The 20,236-nt window shown below is 39.4% G+C and overlaps 1 protein-coding gene across 3 annotated transcripts in view; it reads left to right on the forward strand.

Moving 5' to 3' along the window:
* The window catches only part of LOC311079259 (butyrophilin subfamily 1 member A1-like), a 33,851-nt gene that overhangs the window by 2,796 nt on the left and 10,819 nt on the right, over positions 1 to 20,236 (forward strand). For all 3 annotated transcript variants that reach the window (XM_084108516.1, XM_084108517.1, XM_084108518.1), the window contains one exon: positions 9,946 to 10,305. In XM_084108516.1, coding sequence (XP_083964642.1) covers positions 9,946 to 10,305 — 360 coding nt within the window. The remainder of the gene's footprint in view (positions 1 to 9,945; positions 10,306 to 20,236) is intronic.

The raw sequence follows: 20,236 nt of genomic DNA on the forward strand, positions 1-20,236 counted from the left end.
CTGTGCATAAATGCAGCGTTCGATCAGTGGTCGAGAGCAAACATACAGGGTTTGTTGTTTGTGCGTCAATATAACGTGCTAAGTCAGTGATAGTCAGAAATCGGAAGGTCTCCTTAATGATGCGCCCCATGCTCCATTCATTAGTGCCTTCGGTTTGATCTATCCTGGACAGAGATTTGGGGAAACACCAGACTACACTTTAATCTACTAGGAAAAATGATTTCAGAAAACTTCAGAATAAATCAAGATGTAACATTTATTTGTCAGGTAAAATGTATTGTGCCAATTACACAAGTGATTAAAAGCCAATTCAGAAATAATAAATACATGGCATCAATTACTCAAAGATGACTCTAAAAATAAGCAATGCATTCCTGAACGAGACACACAGTGGTGTGTGAGTGATTTTTTGACTTGGAAACATTGTTTTCACATTCCACAGAGACCGCACTGGTTAAAGTTCTTAATGATATTTTAATTTCATGTGATTCTGGTGATTTTGCAGTTCTTGTGCTTCTTGATCTAACAGCTGCTTTTGACACTATTGATCATACTGTTCTTGTTGATCGTCTTAAACACTATGTTGGTGTAAGAGTTACAGCTCTAAAATGGTTAAGATCATATCTAACAAACAGGAGCTTCTCAGTCAAGATGGGCGAACATTATTCGAGTAAAGCACATTTGTTTTGTGGAGTTCCTCAGGGCTCTATTCTGGCTCCATTGTTATTTTCCCTGTATATGCTTCCTCTCGGGTCCATCTTTGAGAAACATGGTCTATCATTTCACTGTTATGCAGGCGACACACAGGTCTATCTGCCTGTCAAACGTAATTCTGCAGGATTAGAGTCTCTTATGAGCATGCCTAGAGGAGGTTAAGGCTTGGCTTTCTTTGAATTTTTTAATTTTCAATGAAAAGAAAACTGAAATTATTGTTTTTAGCCCATCTGAGTTATCAAAATCTATAAATTTGGATTTGGGTGAGATGTCCATGTACCTGAGACCCTGGGTAAAAAAATCTGGGCTTTATTCTGGATGTTGATCTAAAGTTTGACCGCCAAATAAATTCTGTCGTTAAAACCTGCTTTTACCAGCTGCGTCTGCTTGCAAAAGCTAAGCCGTTTCTCTCCTTTAAAGATCTTGAGAAATTAATTCACGTTTTTGTCTCATCTAGACTGGATTATTGCAATTCACTATATTTGGGGATTGGTCAGCAAACACTATCCCGCTTGCAATTTGTCCAAAATGCTACGGTACGGTTTTTGTGTGGTGTAAAAAAGAGGGAGCATATTACCCCTATTCTACGCTCACTACATTGGTTACCTGTGCGTTTCAGAGTAGAATTTAAAGTACTATTACTAGTCTATAAATCTTTAAATGGCTTGGCACCAATTTATCTATCTGAACTACTGACTGAATATAAACCTGCAAGATCCCGCCGCTCATCAAATCAGGCTCTATTGTGTACCCCAAAATCGAGGCTCAAGTGTAGGGGAGATCGAGCTTTTTACATCGCTGATCCAAGGCTTTGGAATACTTTACCTATTAGCTTAAGACAAGCTCCATCTCTTCTTACTTTTAAATCCAGACTTAAAACTTTTTTATTTTCAAAAGCGATTCGATTAACACTGTATCTTGTGTTGTAAATGATGTGATCTTATGTGATTTTTAAGTTCTCTTATCATGTGTTTTAATGTTGTGATTTTATGTGCTTTCTATGTTCTTGTGTGATTTTTAGGTCTTTTTCTGTCATTTTGTCTCGTTTGTGGGTTAAATGAATTTAATTACATTGTGGAAAGCACATTGGTCAAGTCAAGTCATCTTCATTTATACAGCGCTTTTAACAATGTAGATTGTTTCAGAGCAGCTTTACAGAGATAAACATATAATTTAAGGTAAGATTGTTTTGGCTTTATAGCGGTTCATAAAGTTATTTTCCAGCTAAAGTTAGTTTTGCTTGATTCGCTTCCGTCGCAACAGTCATTAGTTATTAAATTAGGGGCCGCTAAGACGACACCATTCTCTCTACACAGACTTTAAACGCGAACCTGTGAGAAACGCTCATGGCGCTCATATGCGCATTAAGAATTGGTTCTATAGTTGTGCGTTCTATGTGCGTTTGAATATATGTGTGAATAAATTATAAATTTTGATACAGAATTTTATTTTATTTTGTCCCTTCAGGGTAGGTGCGCAAATTGTTTTTTCCCGACGACACTTTATCTGTGGAGTGGTAAAGGGATCCTCCATAGGGAGAGACTAGTTGGCACTTCAGCACTGCGTTGTCATCGGGTTCAGGCGAAGGTCCTTCGTCAGATCTGGATACGGCCTGGATCCGGCAGGCTGCGGGAAAACCTCGGGATAAACAAAGACACTAAAATTAGCGTAGATGCCATTCTTCTTATGATGTAACGAGTACATCAGGATTTATGGGAAGTGTTCCCGGTTCCGGCTGACCTGATCTATGCAGCCTAACATTGAATTATAGAAGTCTGTAGTGTGTTATGTGTATGCTAGGTCAAAAAGAAGTGTCTTTAATCTGGCTTTGAACTGACAGAGTGTGTCTGCTTCCCGGACAATGGTAGGAAGATTGTTCCAAAGTTTTGGTGCTAAATAGGAAAAGGATCTACCGCCAGCAGTCGATTTTGATATTCTAGGTATTATCAACTGGCTGGAATTTTGAGATCGCAATAGACGTGAAGGACTATAATGCGTTAAGAGTAGGGTTGGGAACCGAGAACCAGTTCTTATCCAGAACCGGTACTGTTTTTGAAAAAATACCGGAACCGTGTGAAATTCCTAAGTTTCGGTTCCGAAAACGGTTCTGTTGGGCGAAGTGCTGGAAGCTTATCCTTTAATAGCGACGTCTCACCTCATATTAAAATAGTAATGAATGCACTGAAAAGCCCTCGCGCTACTCAAATACGTTTTGCGTCAGATATCAACGCATAGAGAGAGAGAGAGAATTAAAGACAGTAGAGCTGCACGATTAATCTTTAAAAGATCTCGATTCAAACACCCACGCGATCTTATTCCTAAATTACAAAAATCTCACCCCTGAACATTCTAATCTGTTTGCGCTTTCGTTTACCGAGAGACAGCAGTTGTCAATATGAAACAGCTTTACAATCACACAGATATTTCTGTTACAAATATTCAAATGATCACAGAAGTACTGAGATAAAAGTTTATAATTCGAGTATAAACACTGATGTCTACGGTAGCAACCAAAATATTGTAAATCACCTTTTGAAAGTCGCTGCCTTCAGATAACGAGTGTATCGATTACATCTGATGCTTCAAAACATTCATAAAGACGCAGTCCGTAACTTCTTTGTGTTCAGAATTTACAAAATGTATACAATGAGCGAGTGCATCATGAATGCCTTTTTTTTCAAACCGTGTTTTTGTCTTATCCTGAATTACTACGTTAAGCCTGCAATAAGCGTTTATACTCGGACTATACTTTAGACTGGCGGATCGCAGCCGCTGCGGAGTAGCCCAGTGCCTGCGTGACTCGCCATAGACATAAATAGAGAGAAGTAGCTCCAGCTACAATGTTCTTCCGCAAGACGCGTGCAGTTCTGTTTATTAACTGCTAGAGCGCTGATTTATCCACTAATGAAACAAGTAAAGTCTTTATGAATCAATCATTCAAAACGATTTTAAAACTAATCTGTTCTACACACATCTTACATGGATGTTCAAGCATATTCTACCCCTTCTGAGAGGGTATTCTCCACTGCTGGAGATACAATAAGCTAGGAGAGGTCCCAAATTATTCTAGAGAATGCAGACATTTTTATTTTCCTTCAGAATTATTTTTTTTTTTGTTGCAAAAATTGCTTAAATAATATGTTGAATTTGTTGACATTACCAGTCTGTTAAACTCATTTGACAAGTATAAGAAATAAACACAAAAAGGATTGTGGATTTTTCCCTTACTACTATTTTTTATTAGTTGTTTTAATATTTTTTATTGAATGGGAACCGGAACCGGAACCGGAATCGTTTGGCGGAACCGGAATCGGAACCGGAACCGGAAAATTTCTTACGATTCCCAACCCTAGTTAAGAGCTCGCTCAAGCACTGCGGAGCTAAACCATTTAGTGCTTTGTAAGTAATCAGCAATATTTTAAAATGTATGCGATGTTTAATAGGGAGCCAATGCAGTGTTGACAGAACTGGGCTAATATGGTCATACTTCCTGGTTCTGGTAAGAACTCGAGCTGCTGCGTTTCGGACCAGCTGTAGTTTGTTTATTAAGCGTGCAGGGCAACCACCCAGTAGAGCATTACAATAATCTAGCCTTGAGGTCATGAATGCATGAACTAATTGTTCTGCATTTGTCAATGAGAGAATATGACATAATTTAGATATATTTTTAAGATGGAAAAATGCGTTTTTACAGATACTAGACACGTGACTTTCAAATTAATGATTGGTATCAAAGAGCACACACAGGTTCCTAAACGATGACGAAGACTTGACAGAGCAGCCATCAAGTGTTAGACAGTATTCTAGATTATTACGTGAGGAAGTTTTTTGTCCAATAATTAGAAACTCTGTTTTTCAGAATTTAGAAGTGAGAAATTACGAGTCATCCAATTTTTTATATCAGCTATGCATTCCGTTAATTTTGTGAATTCGTAAGTTTCGTCAGGGTGTGAAGAAATATAGAGCTGAGTATCGTCGGCATAACAGTGAAAACTAATTCCATGATTCCTAATGATATCTCCCAAGGGTAGCATGTACAGAGTGAACAGCAGCGGTCCTAGTACTGAGCCTTGTGGTACTCCATACTGAACTTGTGATCGATAAGACATCTCTTCGTTTACTGCTACAAACTGATAACGGTCAGATAACTGTGATTTAAACCATGCTAGTGCAATTCCACTAATGCCAACATAGTTTTCTAGTCTATTTAAAGGAATGTTGTGGTCAATGGTGTCAAACGCAGCACTAAGATCGAGTAACACTAATAGAGAGATACAACCACGATCGGATGATAAGAGCAAATCATTTGTGACTCTAACGAGAGCCGTCTCGGTACTATGGTACGGTTTAAAGGGATACTCCACCGTTTTTTTCATATTAAACTATGTTATTCCCTTAACTAAGACGAGTTGATGCCTGCTTCTCTCATCTCAGTGCGTGCACTTAATCGCTCTGGCGCGCGGTGACACTCTGATAGTACTTAGCTTAGCCCAGTATATTCAATGGTATCTAACAGCAATGAATTTAGAAGTGACCAAACACATCAGCGTTTTCCCTATTTAAAAACAGTTACACGAGTAGTTATACGACCAAGTATGGTGACACAAAATAAAACGTGGCGCTTTTTTTAAGCGGGTTAAAAAGGATAACTATAATGTATGGCGGAATAGCACTTTTGGGAGTACTTCGACTGGCGCAGTAAAAAGTCACGCCTGATCCTCTTCCTCTCAGTGGGAAGAGGATCAGGCGTGACTTTTTACTGCGCCAGTCAAAGTACTCCCAAAAGTGCTATGTGCCATATTACTAGAGAGAAGAGCAGCACCATCCCAGGAGGGATGAATACCATCTCTTTTCAACAGGTCAGGTTTGCCCCAAAAACTTTTCCAATTGTCTATGAATTCTATATTATTAAGCGGACACAACCTCGACAGCTAGCCATTAAGTGAATACAATCTACTGACTATCTCATCACTCCTGCGAACAGGAAGGGGGCCAGAGCAAATTACAGTGCTTGACATCGTACTTGCGAGTTCACACACCTCTTTAATATTAATTTTGGTGATCTCCGACTGGCGGAGTCGAACATCATTAGTGCCGACGTGAATAATGATCTTAGAGAATTTACGATTAGCATTAGCCAGCACTTTTAAATTTGCTTTGATGTCAGGCGCTTTGCTTTGATGTCTCCCGGCAAACATGTGACTATGGTGGTAAATAATTAGTCAGAAATTCACTGAATGCTTACAAACTAAAATTAATGAATTTGCAGTGACAATTAAACATAAAAACAGAAAGTGTTTTATTCCCTGGCTCAGTGATGATATCAAACAATTAATGAAAGACAGAGACAATGCCCTTAAAAAAGCCATAAAATCAAAACTATCTTGTGAGAGACAAAAATTTGCTTTGTTACGGAATAATGTGACAAGACAACTACGAAAAGCAAAGGCAGACTTTTTTATCACAATTAATAAAAACTGTCATGGAAACTCAAAAGCGATTTGGGAACAGATCAATAAACTAACAGGTAAAACTTCTTCTAGTAATAATTCAATACAGCTAAAGAACAATGGCATGCTTCTGCAGGATCCATCTGTTGTGGCACAGACAATAAATGAGTATTTTGTTGATTCTGTGGATACCATAGCCAAACGCTTCCCTGTGAAATATAACAACTTACCTGTCATTAGTTCAGATTTGTTAATTGAGCCCTCACTATATCCAAAATCTGTATCCATATCCAATGTGGAAAAAGCAATTACACAGCTTAAGTCTTCAAGAGCAAAAGACGTGTATGGGATGGACACACTCATGCTAAAACAAATAGGTCAGTCAATTATGGGTCCACTAACACATATCATTAATGTGTCACTAGATCAAGGTAAATCTCCTGAGTCATAGAAACTTGCTAATGTCATTCCTATACTTAAAGGTGGTAACTCCCTAAGATGGTAAGCCATTTTTTTAGATCTTCGCAAAGCATTCGATACTGTTAACCATTCAGTTTTACTGCACAAACTTCATGCATTTAATTTTTCCTTAAAATGTATTAGCCTTATTAATTCATACCTTTTATCTCGTTCACAAAGTATAAGAATTGACCAATATAATTCTACCCCCTTACTATTATCAACTGGTGTTCCACAGGGTTCAATTATAGGTCCAATTCTTTTCACTTTATACATTAACGATTTACCATCTTTGTGTAAGAACTGTGACACTTTGATGTATGCAGATGACACAGTTATCTTGGCCTATGGAAAATCCACAGAGGAAGTTGCCTCAAAACTAACAGAGGCCATGTCATTGATCTCAATCTGACTTGAGCAATCCTGTCTGCAATTGAACATATCTAAAACAGTTACCATGTTCTTTTCAAAAAACAATATGAATATAAAATCCGAAATTTCATGGTGTTTGGTATATACATGATTATATGAGTTGTGTAGTGAGTGCTGTCGAACTGCAGGTCTCCACTCACCATCTGCCCCGCTGAGGAGGATGTCACCGGTCCTGCTCCAAACCCAGATCCCAGCCAGCCATTCACATTGCCCAGAACTGACTTCATGCTTGAGCCCACCGCAGACACTGAGCCCCAGCCCGCCACAGAGAAAGAGCCAGAGCCAACACCTGAGCCACACTGAGCCACGGAGCCCGAACCCAGACAGTCTGACCAGGTACGCAAGTCGGCTACATCGTCCATTCCTGTGGGGTTGCTTGTGGAGTATGAGGGCATTGAGGGAAACCCTGCCCACACCTCCGCTGCTGTGGATTAGTTGTGCCTGGCCTCTGGAAATTATTTAGAGGAATTGGAGGAGGTCATTTTCACTGATTGTCCCATCCCCGCTGGTCCTGCCCAGCTCAAAGTCTTCTGTGTCTCAAGAGTTCTCACCTAGCCTCTCTCTCTCCTGCCTCCTCTTCCTATAACAGCCAGTTCCACAGCCCCACCACCACTGGTTCCCTTTAGTCCCTCGGCTCCTCCTCTGACAACTCTCCACTGTCTGGATTTATCCAGGGTCTTCTGATCTCCAGCTCAGCCCTGTAAAGAGGATACCCTATCTCCGCCTCCAGCCACTGATTCTGTCACTCCACCTCGGCCTGTCGACCTATCAGCTCTACCTTGGCGAATCCCTCCCTAGGCTCCACCAGAGACCATAGTCCTTGAAGCTCCACCGGGCTCCCTCATCCCTCCCGCCTCGCCTTGTTCAGAAGTCACCCTACATGGAGGGTCTTCTGCTGCGCTTCGTCTCTTCACCCCTTCGGCTCTGTTGGGCTCCACCTCGGTCCTCAGTCCACTGGCTTCTCCTCAGTCTTCTGGCACCCTGGCTCCATCCTAGACACTATTCACTGCGGTTACACCTCGGACTCCAGGACCATTGGTGTCGCCCGGTCCCATCTGCTCTCTGTCTTTGCCTTGGTCCCCACCTCTATCAGCTCCATCTCCATCCATTGTCTCCCTGGTGTCGACAACCAAGCCTTCACCATGCCTCCCTCGACTCTGCCGTGGGCCATTGTCCTGGCTGCACTCTGGGTCCCTGGCTGGGTACTCCTGCTCCTAGCTCCTCCCTGGTTCCACCCACTATCATCAATGCACTGGTCTCTACTGGCACAAGCGCCTTTTGGTTCATGCCTTTCACCTGCCTTGTTGCCGAGCCCCCACCCTCTCTCCTCAGTTGGACTGTTACAGCACGAGGATGCGCCTTCCCATAGGGCAGGGGTTTTCACAGTCTAAGACAGTGGGCCTCCCTTTTTACACAACTTGCCCAAGAACGTGTAAACGGATGGTCAAAAAAATCAGATAAAGGTAACAAATCAGAATTGGGCATCGAGGCCTGCAGTGTATTTTCAGTATAATAACAATTTAACTTTTTTAATTTATTAATTTAAACTAATTATTAGGCTACACATTTTTACCACTCTCCGCGCCTCCCCTGGCATGCTCTGGCGCCCCCCTGGGGAGGCGCGCCCCACACTTTAAAAATCCCCTGCCATAGGGAACAGCGTACTGTATGTTCTGTTCTAGTTTGTTTTCACTCTGTTTGCTATTTCCATTTTCCTTAGATCCATAGTTAGGCTCCTTGGATGTTATTCAGTTCTGTCAGACCAGTTCTGTTTCACGCTCCCCATCTATTTATGATAGTGTTGTATTACAAATGTATTAAATGTTTAATTTAGGTTACAATACAATAGTATATAAACTGAGAATGTTTAGTATACTGAATATAACATTTGAGGTATAAATTATGATTCTTTCATGGCTCTTGGAGCCCAAGCCCCAGCCCCAGTCGCTGAATGGTTAGACTGATTGGATTAGCATCTATGCATTTGAATAGTTATGCTGATTGGATTAGGATTGGTAACATGCTAGAGTCTAGGGCGGGTTCCCTGAACCTGTATACTTCGTTTACATGCTTTGTTCCACCTTGATGTAAATCCCTCCCCTCTAAATGTATATAAACTACAATGTACACTGTTTTAGTCAGACTTGATGACTGCAGCTACCAACAGCTCGTGTTATCAATAAAGAATCCTGCTGAAGAAAGAACCAAGTCTCCTGGTCTTCGCTTCTGAGTTTCCAACAATAGATACATTTCTGAGTTTTCCTTAGTTCTCCTTAGTTCTTAGTGCGTTATCATCTGTTTACATGGTTGTGTTTGTATTATTATTGTTGTTGTTATCTCCTGCCGATCCCCTTACTGTTTCTGTTGTGGATTTATTAAAGACTTGTTTTTACTCCTGTGTTGAGTGCTTCAATACGGCTACCAGCCGTGACAGCTATAGATCAACAAATTTTCATATTTATTGAGTAAATCATATACATCAACACTTTCCATTGGATATTATAGCATTGGGTTAGAATTACACATTGTAGGTTATTTAGGATAATGTGACACTAAACTAAAACCCAAATACTATAACTATTGACAACAAGGTCATAACAAAAAGATTATTTACTTCCATGATTTTAAAAAAAAACGAAAAAAAACTGAAAACTATCTCTTAACCAAATAACAATTATATGAGCAAAGAATAAGCAAATATGTTTGGCGCACAATAAACAAATCAAACACGTTTAAAATCAGTGGAAAATCAAATGAAGAATTACAAATGCTCATTATGTAAGATATACAAACAAATACAGTTTATGCATAGAATATTTGCACTAATGCATATGCATTATTGACCAAGGCATGGTATATTACATTGGGTGTGTCTTTCTGTGTCTCTCAGTGTCGTTCACTGTTGTGGTTCCTCGTGATCAGACAGTGGCTCATGTCGGGTCCACAGTCACTCTGCCCTGCTGGATCTCTCCTCCTGAGAACGCTGAAGCTCTGGAGATCCGCTGGTACCGTCAAGAGTTCAGCAAACCTGTTCTCCTCTATCAGCATGGGAAGATCCAGGACATCCAGGAGGAATCGTTCAGGAACAGAAGCTCACTGACTCTGCGCTCAGATCTGTCTGGTGGACTGAAGGATGGAGACGTCTCTCTACGCCTGGAGAAACTCAGGATTCAGGATGAAGGTTCATTACACTGTTATGTCACTGGAGAAAAAGAATATGACAGCGGAGAGATGTTTCTCAAAGTCACTGGTGAGTCAAAAACTATATTATACAATGTATTATGTTTATGTGGATCTACAACTCATTAAATTAATAATTCACCTATTGTGTTGCATGAGTAGGCTACTATTATTCTGAAACTAATGGAATATCAATCCCAGTTTTTGCTGCATAATGCTGCCATCATTTTTCAAAGAAACTGTCAACCCAGCAATCAGGGAATGTTCTCATAACTTTCGCTAATGTTCTGGCAATGTTCTCTCAAAATAATGAACAAATTTTATTTAAATATTCTTCTAGTAACATTAATAGAATATTTGTTAAACGTTATCTGGTCTAATAATGCTAATGTAAGGTTAGCACAAAAACGTTATTTATACATTGTTTGTTGAAGGTTTTATAAATGTCCTGATAATGTTGGGAGAAAACGTTCTTAGAACAAAAACTTTTGAAAATCTTTTAAACATTTAGAATGACAACTAACTTCAAATGAATAAGGCTGTGATTGCTGTTTTAAAAGAACATCCTTGGAACGTGGGAAAGTTGTATAGCTTGTCCAATAGTTATTGTTCCTAACTTTTCTCTTAAATTTATGTAAAGGTTATGCAAGTGTTAGAATTAGAAGAAAATCATGAAATCACCACATATTGTCATTAGTATTTGATGAATGCTTTCATAATGTTGGCAGAAAACATTCTTTGAACATCATTCTTCGAATGTCCATTAAATATCAAGCTTCACTAATGGCTACACAGCAAAACCACCTTTATTTATATAGTGCTTTATACAATACAGATTGTTTCAAAGCAGCTTTACTATGGAGCTCATAATATGACAAAACGATTTGAATTTGAATTCTGTAAATTTGAATTATTTGCAAGTGTAATCTAACAAAATTGAATTTTAGGTGGTAGTTTAAATAGTTCTGAATTTGATTTTTTTTAAACGAATATTGAACATTTGAAATTTAACAAATTGAAATGTTTTTATGGCTGAATTTTATAGACATGTATTTTCAAACAGCTAGTTTTTTTGTTCTGAATTCGTATACTGCAAATATTCAGTTAAAAAAATACAGATTCAAGTTTTCAAGATGAAGAAATTCGGAACTTCAAATTCAGTTTTCTAAAATTCAAGTTCAAAAATTCAGATCTTACAGAAAGTAGGTCACAGGTCATCCACAGGGAAGAGTAAAGGATCTCAGATAAGTCGAACAGAGCATTTTGGCTGCACTGCAGTAGTTTTCTGCCGCAAACGCGGTGGTGGTTCAAGAGAATCCGTGTATCTTTCGTTCAGTCGTTTTTTATTTAATATTAAGAGTAGAAAAATGAGAAAACAGCTTGAGTATTAGATTTCTAATATTCTAGTAATAATAGTCCTCCGCTGCTGCAGTTGCACGGAGCTTACAAAACTTAACGCGTGTATTGCAACTATAGGCTACATTTAATTTTCTCATCAAACATCTAGACTAACGAATGGCTCGGTACAACAGAAGAGCTTAGAAAGGGCTTTTTCTCTGTGTAGACCAGCAGTTGGGCTGAATTTGCTATAGCCTATTTTCCGGACTGTATAGGCCAAGGGTCGGCAACCCAAAATGTTGAAAGAGCCATACTGGACCAAAAAAAAAAAAAAACATCTGTCTGGAGCCGCAAAAAATTAAAAGCCTTATATAAGCCTTATAATGAAGGCAACACATGCTGTAAGTGTCTATATTAGCTTTAATAGCCCCCTAGTATCAAAATGATAAGTAGGCAACAAATACATAATGAGCATTCATGATTAAATGTTTATTTTCCCTGCAGCGCATCCTGGAGAGAATGACGCACCACGTGACTACTCTGCTGTACGATCGTGCTTTAAGTTTAACTTCCATTATAATTTTAATGTATTATGTTTCGTTTTATTTATTCGTGTATTATTTTTACAACGTTGAAAAACTTTAACCCTTTCACACGTAAGTTTAAAATATTCTGACTGACCCCAATGTGTCACTTTATGGTTTCCATGGTGACGCGTCATTGCTTGTCACGTGACACACCGCAGCAACAACAGAGCTGAATGAATGATGATCTGCTTTTATGTCATTTTTCCTTTTGTATTCAAAATATTCACAAATTTGTTAGATATGGCATGAAATATCTGATATTCCGATTGTCAAATATATGCAAGTGGAAGTGTTTTGTTGTTTAAACACCTTTATAACGATCGCGTTAGTTGAGCTGTATGCGCGATGGGCGCCACCATCTTAGTTTGTGCCGCAGACGCAGTTCAGAGAATCGGATCTGTTGGATTTACAACACGTGAATTCATCCACTTCTCCCGAAATACATAAAAGCAAGTGGCTGGTGAACTGGGAGAAGAATAGAGTAAACTTTAAAGTTACTTACACAATGTTTATCTGATATGAATAAAACGTGTCTAATTATAATGGAAAGGATTATTATTGCCTCTTCCTTTAACATCAGTGTGTATTTTACAAACTCTAAATGTATTGTTTTTTTAGTACTTATATGTCTGAAACCTAAAATAAACATTATGTGGTTGAAAACACTGAAAAGTTGTGCTATATGACAGCTCTGAGCGCGCCTGTCTCTGGCTCAGCGCCAGCCAACGCGCGAGAGCACATTTGAATTTAGCAGTTGATCACGTCATGCACTGACCGTTCTAATCACACCGGTGTGATCGTACGTGCGAAAGGGTTAGAATGTTTGTCATGTTTTTCCTCCTACAGAAATTATATTAAAACAAAAAATATTTTTTCCATTTTCATATTTTTGAAAAAGCTCCAGGGAGCCACTAGGGCGGCGCTTAAGAGCCGCGGGTTGCCGACCCCCGGTATAGGCTAAGTCACGTTTTATCATGAAACACGTTAAATAATCTAAATGTTGACTTTCAAAAGTAGGCGCGCCAAGAAGGCTATTCTCTGTATTTTTGTTCATTTTTGGTGAGCGCCAGAAACATCTAAAGAGACCGAGACGCGCTAAAGCAGCGCATCATGTTGTTTTATTTATTTTTCAATGACATGATATTTTGTAGTCATTTTGAATGTACACAAATAAAATTTACATTTTACTGTTTCGAATGATGTCATATTATCTGTATGACTATAAATAACAGCAGTGGAACAAATCCAAGAGATGGCCACAACATAGTATCAGTTCTGGCGTTGCTTCATATCGCAGACTGTTCATTATCAAAATGAAACACAGTCAACCAAACATATAAAAAGTTATTCTGCCTAATTTAATTGGTCTGTTGTACAATATAAAGGGCAAGCTGTGCCGCACACAGTCCTACTTGTTATTCCAAACATTTACCTTGCTCTGAAGACGCTGATTTAGCCTGGACTCGACTGAAGTATGACGCCTTCTTTATATTAATAGTTAGCATCCACATGTTACATTGCAAATATGAAAACTTTTGACTGAATGAGAGATGCGCGACCGTTTCGATTTAATTAAATTTGTTTAGGCTTGGCGTTTAAAATAGGCTAAATGTTGTTTGTAATAAAGGGCACAATATAGACTGTTTTTATAGTCTATGTAGCCTATATTATTTTATTATACATGGCTACTTATTTTTCATTCTTGTTGTTTTCTGCATTCATTTGTCATACAGTAAGGGAAAGTAAAATAGGCAAAACATAGCCTACATGTTAACAGTGTTTATCATGTAAATGTTGTATTTTATTTACAGGTCTTTTACACTATTGCTGAATAGGCTAATATTAAAATGTTTTTTTTATTTTTTTATGACGCGTTTCTCTCTCAACATGATCCGGTGTGACTTGCACTCATGTGCATGCGACTTATTTTCTGGCAAATATGGTCAGTTAAAAAATGTTGCTGTAGCCTATTATTACAAAATGCATAGAGTGGAGACCATTTGGGCAAAAAAAAAAAAAGTTGCCAGAGAAAATAACACACCGTTTTGTTTAACATCAATTGATACTCAATATTAATTAAATAAATAAATATAATGTCAGAGAATGCACAAAGCGCATCCTTTTCAGATGTAAATTATAATACATTTTAACACACAAGGCCTACATCATAAAACTCAGAAGATTTTGTATTTTAATATATTATATTATAATACAAATAAAAAGGCGTCATACTTCAGTCGAGTCCCAAAATACACGTATAGGCTAAATCAGCGTCTTCACAGCAAGGGAAATGTTTGGAATAACAAGTAGGACTGTGTGTGGCACAGCTTGCCCTTTATATTGTACAGCAGACCAATTAAATTAGGCAGAATAACTTTTTATATGTTTGGTTGACTGTGTTTCATTTTGATAATGAGCAGTCTGCGATATGAAGCAACGCCAGAACTGATACTATGTTGTGTGAGAGCGCGATGCGCGAGCGCCATCTCTTGGATCTGTTCCACTGCTGGGAAATAACTTAATACTCTGTTATTTATAGTCATACAGATAATATGACATCATTCGAAACAGTAAAATGTATATTTTTATTTGTGTACATTCAAAATGACTACAAAATATCATGTCATTGAAAAATAAATAAAACAACATGATGCGCTGCTTTAGCGCGTCTCGGTCTCTTTAGATCTTTCTGGCGCTCACCAAAAATGAACCAAAATACAGAGAATAGCCTTCTTGGCGCGCCTACTTTTGAAAGTCAACATTTAGATTATTTAACGTTATAACGTTGCATTATATATGCCTGAGTCACTTTGGAATAAATCACAGCGTGTTTCATGATAAAACGTGACTTAGCCTATACACATACAGTCCAGAAAATAGGCTATAGGTTATAGCAAATTCAGCCCAACTGCTGGTCTACACAGAGAAAAAGCCCTTTCTAGGCTCTTCTGTTGTACCGAGCCATTCGTTAGTCTAGATGTTTGATGAGAAAATTAAATGTAGCCTATAGTTGCAATACACGCGGTAAGCTCCGTGCAACTGCAGCAGCGGACTATTATTACTAGAATATTAGAAATCTAATACTCAAGCTGTTTTCTCATTTTTCTACTCTTAATATTAAATAAAAAACGACTGAACGAAAGATACACGGATTCTCTTGAACCACCACCGTTTTTTTGCGGCAGAAAACTACTGCAGTGCAGCCAAAATGCTCTGTTCGACTTATCTGAGATCCTTTACTCTTCCCTGTGGATGACCTGTGACCTACTTTCTGTAAGATCTGAATTTTTGAACTTGAATTTTAGAAAACTGAATTTGAAGTTCCGAATTTCTTCATCTTGAAAACTTGAATCTGTATCGTTTTAAAATGAATATTTGCAGTATACGAATTCAGAACAAAAAAACTAGCTGTTTGAAAATACATGTCTATAAAATTCAGCCATAAAAACATTTCAATTTGTTAAATTTCAAATGTTCAATATTCGTTTAAAAAAAATCAATTTCAGAACTATTTAAACTACCACCTAAAATTAAATTTTGTTAGATTACAATTGCAAATAATTCAAATTTACACAATTCAAATTCAAATCGTTTTGTCATATTATGAGCTCCATACTTTACAGGGATTGCAGGAAAATTATGCATTTCGGCTGTTCAACTGAAGTCAGTTCAGTGTTGATTTAATTCCGTTGTAAAGATCTTCAATTATTAAATTACTTCATTTAATATATAATGCAGTTCTGCAAAAAAAAAAAAAAAAAGAAAAAAAAAGTAATCAACCAGACTATGGTAACCTTGGGATAAGGACGAGACAGACAGACTAATATTAGCATAGCAGAATATCAGCCATTCTTCTTATGATGTAACGAGTTCATCAGGTGTTATAGGAAGTGTTTCCGGTTCCGGCTGACCTAATTTATGTAGCCTAACAATCATTTAACTGATTTGATTAATAGAAATTGTTAATGTGTCTCGTGTATGCCAGGTTAAAGATATGTGTTTTAGTTTTTAGTTAAAGGATCTACCATCTGCAGTTTATTTTGATATTCTAGGTATTATCAACTGGCCAGAATTTTGAGATCGCAATAAACATGAAGGAATATAATGCATTAAGAGCTCGCCTAAGTACTGGGGAGCTAAACCATTTAGTGCTTTGAAAGTAATCAGCAATATTTTAAAATGTATACAATGTTTAATAGGGAGCCAATTCAGTGTTGACAAAACTGTGCTAATATGGTCATACTTCCTGGTTCTGGTAAGAACTCGAACTTCTGCATTTTGGACCAGCTGTAGTTTGTTTATTAATCATGTAGGGCAACCACCCGGTAGAGCATTACAATAATCTAGCCCTGAGGTCATGAACTAACTGTTCCGCATTTGTCATTGAGAGCAAATGTCGTAGTTTAGATATATTTTTAACATGGAAGAATGTGGTTTTACAGATGCTAGAAACATTGCTTTCAAATGAAAGATAAATATCAAAGACCAAACCCAGGTTCCTAACTGACAACGGAGACTTCCAGATGAAGACAAAACATTCATCAAGTGTTAGACAGTATTTTAGGTTATTATGTGCTGAGGTTTTTGGTCCAATAATTAGAAACTCTGTTTTTTTTTTTTCTTCAGAATTAAGTAGTAGGAAATTAGTAGTCATCCAATTTTTTATATCAGCTATGCATTCCATTAATTTTGTGAATTGGTTTCTTTGGGGCATGAAGAAATATAGAGTATCATCAGCATAACAGTGAAAACTAACGCCATGCCTCCTAAAAATATCTCACAAGGGTAGCATGTACATGAAAAGTAACGGTCCTAGTACTGAGCCTTGTGGTACTCCATACTGAACTTGTGATTTAACTCTTTCTGGTCTCACACAGATATCTTCATCTTTTCAGTGTTAATGCAGTACAGTGATATCACAATGGCTGGTTCTGTTTTTTGTTGTTGTTGTTTTTTCATTAATGCTCCAACTTCATAATTGTTAACTTTAAGCCTATCATGAAACTAAAGAAAAAGCAGTTGTTTAAACCACTTTAATGCAGTAATTTGACTATCATTAAAGTAGTCATGTTGATATGCTTTTTCATCAATCTATCAACAAACAAATCAACAAAAGTCAAGGGTCAAGAGATCAACTAAAGCAAACAATGATCACCATAATAGTGACGTCAGAGAAAAATTCAATAAAACAAACAAACATACAAATCTTAATTCTCAATAAGAACGTCTGTAGATGTATGACAGAAATACAGTCAAACTTTAATCCATTAATTATCTAATTAACAGCAGTTGCTTCAGTGTTGCTTTTACACTCTGTAGATTGGACCCATATAGATATTGAGTAGTGTTCATTTAACACTGAGGATTTTGCTGTGAAGAATGTTGTTGTTAATAAAGATCAAGTTGAAATAATGTTTCAGGAATATCATACTAACTTGTAAAAACAAAACAAACAAAAAAAACCAAAACAGTTCCTCTAACATAAGGAAAAAGTTCCCTTAGAAGGGAACGAGACACTACGTCGGTAACGACACATTTTAGGGACGCCCCACAGTGTAGCGCCTCTGAAGCATGAATGAAACTAAGCCAATTGTGATTGGTGTTGCGTCATGATGTAATGTGTGACGGCATACACAGAAGCTACAAAGGGACGCCGACACTCAGGGAACAAGGGTTACAGTCATAACCCGAGACGTTCCCTTTCGAGGGAACACACACTCCGTCGGTAACGACACTTTGGGGAATGAATACCCACTATGCCACAACAAAGCCCGCCTGTTACAGTGTGAGGCTGTCACAGGCACAACTTAGGACAAGATCACTCGTCCTAAGACTGGCATCAAAGGAATCCGGCATCGAAGGAAGGTCCAGACTATAGAATCTTGTAAATGTATGAGGGGTGCCCATCCAGTCGCATCACACACTTCCTGGATAGAGGCCCCTGAGAGGAGGGATGTAGAGGATGCCATGCCTCTGACTGAATGAAAAGCCTGCAGAACCGTAGGCTGTGCTGTGTTAGAAGGCACCTTAGGCACATAAACAGGCCTGGGATGCAAGATAGCCTTAACCCTTCCAGGAGCAAACTTCAGGCATGCAGGAGATATAGAAAGGGCCTGAAGATCTCCTACTCTTTTAAGAGAAGTGATTGCTAAGAGAAAATCTACCTTGAACGAAAGGTTCTTGGCCTTAGCCGACTCTAAAGGTTCAAAGGGGGCCTCGACCAGCCCTTCGAGAACCACTGCCAGGTCCCATGTGGGAACTCCTCCCACGATCCTCATCCTCTAAGCCCCACAGAGGAATCGTATGACCAGCTGATGTCTTCCCAAAGGCCCATCACCCAGAGGAGTATGGCAAGCCGCAATGGCAGCCATGTACACCTTGAATGTGGACGGGGTAAGACCAGAAGAGAAGCGATCTTGGAGGAACTCCAGCACTAAAGCCACTGGGCAGATAACTGGGTCCACCTCACGCTCTCTACACCCAATGGTGAAACACATTCCATTTTAGGCCGTACAATTTTCTCTTGGAGGGAGATCTAGAGCTGAGTATGGTCTCGACTACTCCTGCTGACAGGACAGCTTCTAGGTACTGTGCCCACTCAGGGGCCAGACCCACAGTTTCCACAGCTCTGGCCGAGGGTTGAATATTGAGCCTTCTTCCTGGCCACAACGGGGCTGCTGGAAGTATGCTGACCCCGTCCCAACCACACACTTTTCTTCGTGTTGAGCCTTAACCCCACCTCTGAATGTGGGCAAGGACGACATCTCGATGCCGAACTGCCAGCTCCTGTGACTTGTCCAGAATAAGCCAGTCGTCGATATAATTCAGCACCCGGATGGCCTGAAGCCTCTGCAAGGCTAGAGCTGCATCCATGCACTTGGTGAATATGCGAGGGGAGAGAGCTAGGCCCGATATTGGAACTCTTCGAACCTCAGGAACCACCTGTGAGATGGAAGGATAGATATGTGGAAGTATGCGTCCTTTAGATCTATCGTGACAAACTTGTCCTCGGACTGGGAATAGTAAGCATCTTGAACCTGAATCTCCTCAGAGACCAATTCAAGTGCCTTAGATCTAAAATTGGACACAACCCTCCATCCTTCTAGGGAACTATGAAGTTGCTGCTGTAGAATCCCTGTCTGGTGGAGGAACACGTTCTATTGCCTCCTTTACCAGCAGGGAGTTTACTTCCTGTTCCAATACCCGACACTGCTCTGGGTCAACTGCTGTCCACACCACCCTGCTGGATTTCTGTGGGTGGAAATCGAACCGCAGCCTGTAACCCTTTTCTATTGTACGCAGAGGCTGATTTCGGGTATCATTCAAGATTCGTTCTCAATCCCCTGAAGCGGCTCTCCAGCAGGGTTTGGTCGAAAACAATTATCGATGTGTGGACGCGAGCGCTGTGTCCCGTGTCCCGAAGCGCACTTGACGGCGGGATGCAGACATTGATTTCCTGTGGGCTTCGTGAAAGGAGGCGACCTCAATCGCTCCGCCGCGGAGGGGACAGCCCGAAGAGGTCCTATGGCAGCTAGGACCTCTTTCCCCAAGCCTTCTTAACCTGCAGGACGGTCCTCAGATCAACCTGCTTCTGAGAAGGCTTCGGCGGCAAGGGAGATATTGATTAATGGCTCCAGAAAACCTGTTGACAACAGTATTGATATTGTCGCCGAACAGCCCAGAAGGCGAAATCGGGGCATCAAGGAGGAAAGCCCTATCTTTCCCACGTGGACAGAAAAGATGAATGAGGTTTGCTCCATGATTTACACAAAGAATGGCAAACCCCGGCGGTGAGGTTGTTCCCTGTGCTGCAGGAAGCGCTCATACAACTTCACAATATGCACAGGCTCCCTCGAGATCTGCCTGAGTGTACACATCTTTTAAATGATTTTGCCATGTTTGCTGATAATATACAGGTTTGTTTGACAGAGAACACCAAATAAGACAGACAAAGACAGAGCGCTTGCTGAAGAGCAGAAAGCTAACGTCGGTTTCACACTGCACACATTAGCAGAGCGGAGGCAGCGCAGAAGCAGTGTGTATGGTGAGCTGGAGCAGCACACGCCCGTTTTGCTT

The sequence above is a fragment of the Abramis brama genome, assembly GCF_963993115.1.
Source record: "Abramis brama genome assembly, chromosome: 3".
Lineage (NCBI taxonomy): Eukaryota > Metazoa > Chordata > Actinopteri > Cypriniformes > Leuciscidae > Abramis > Abramis brama.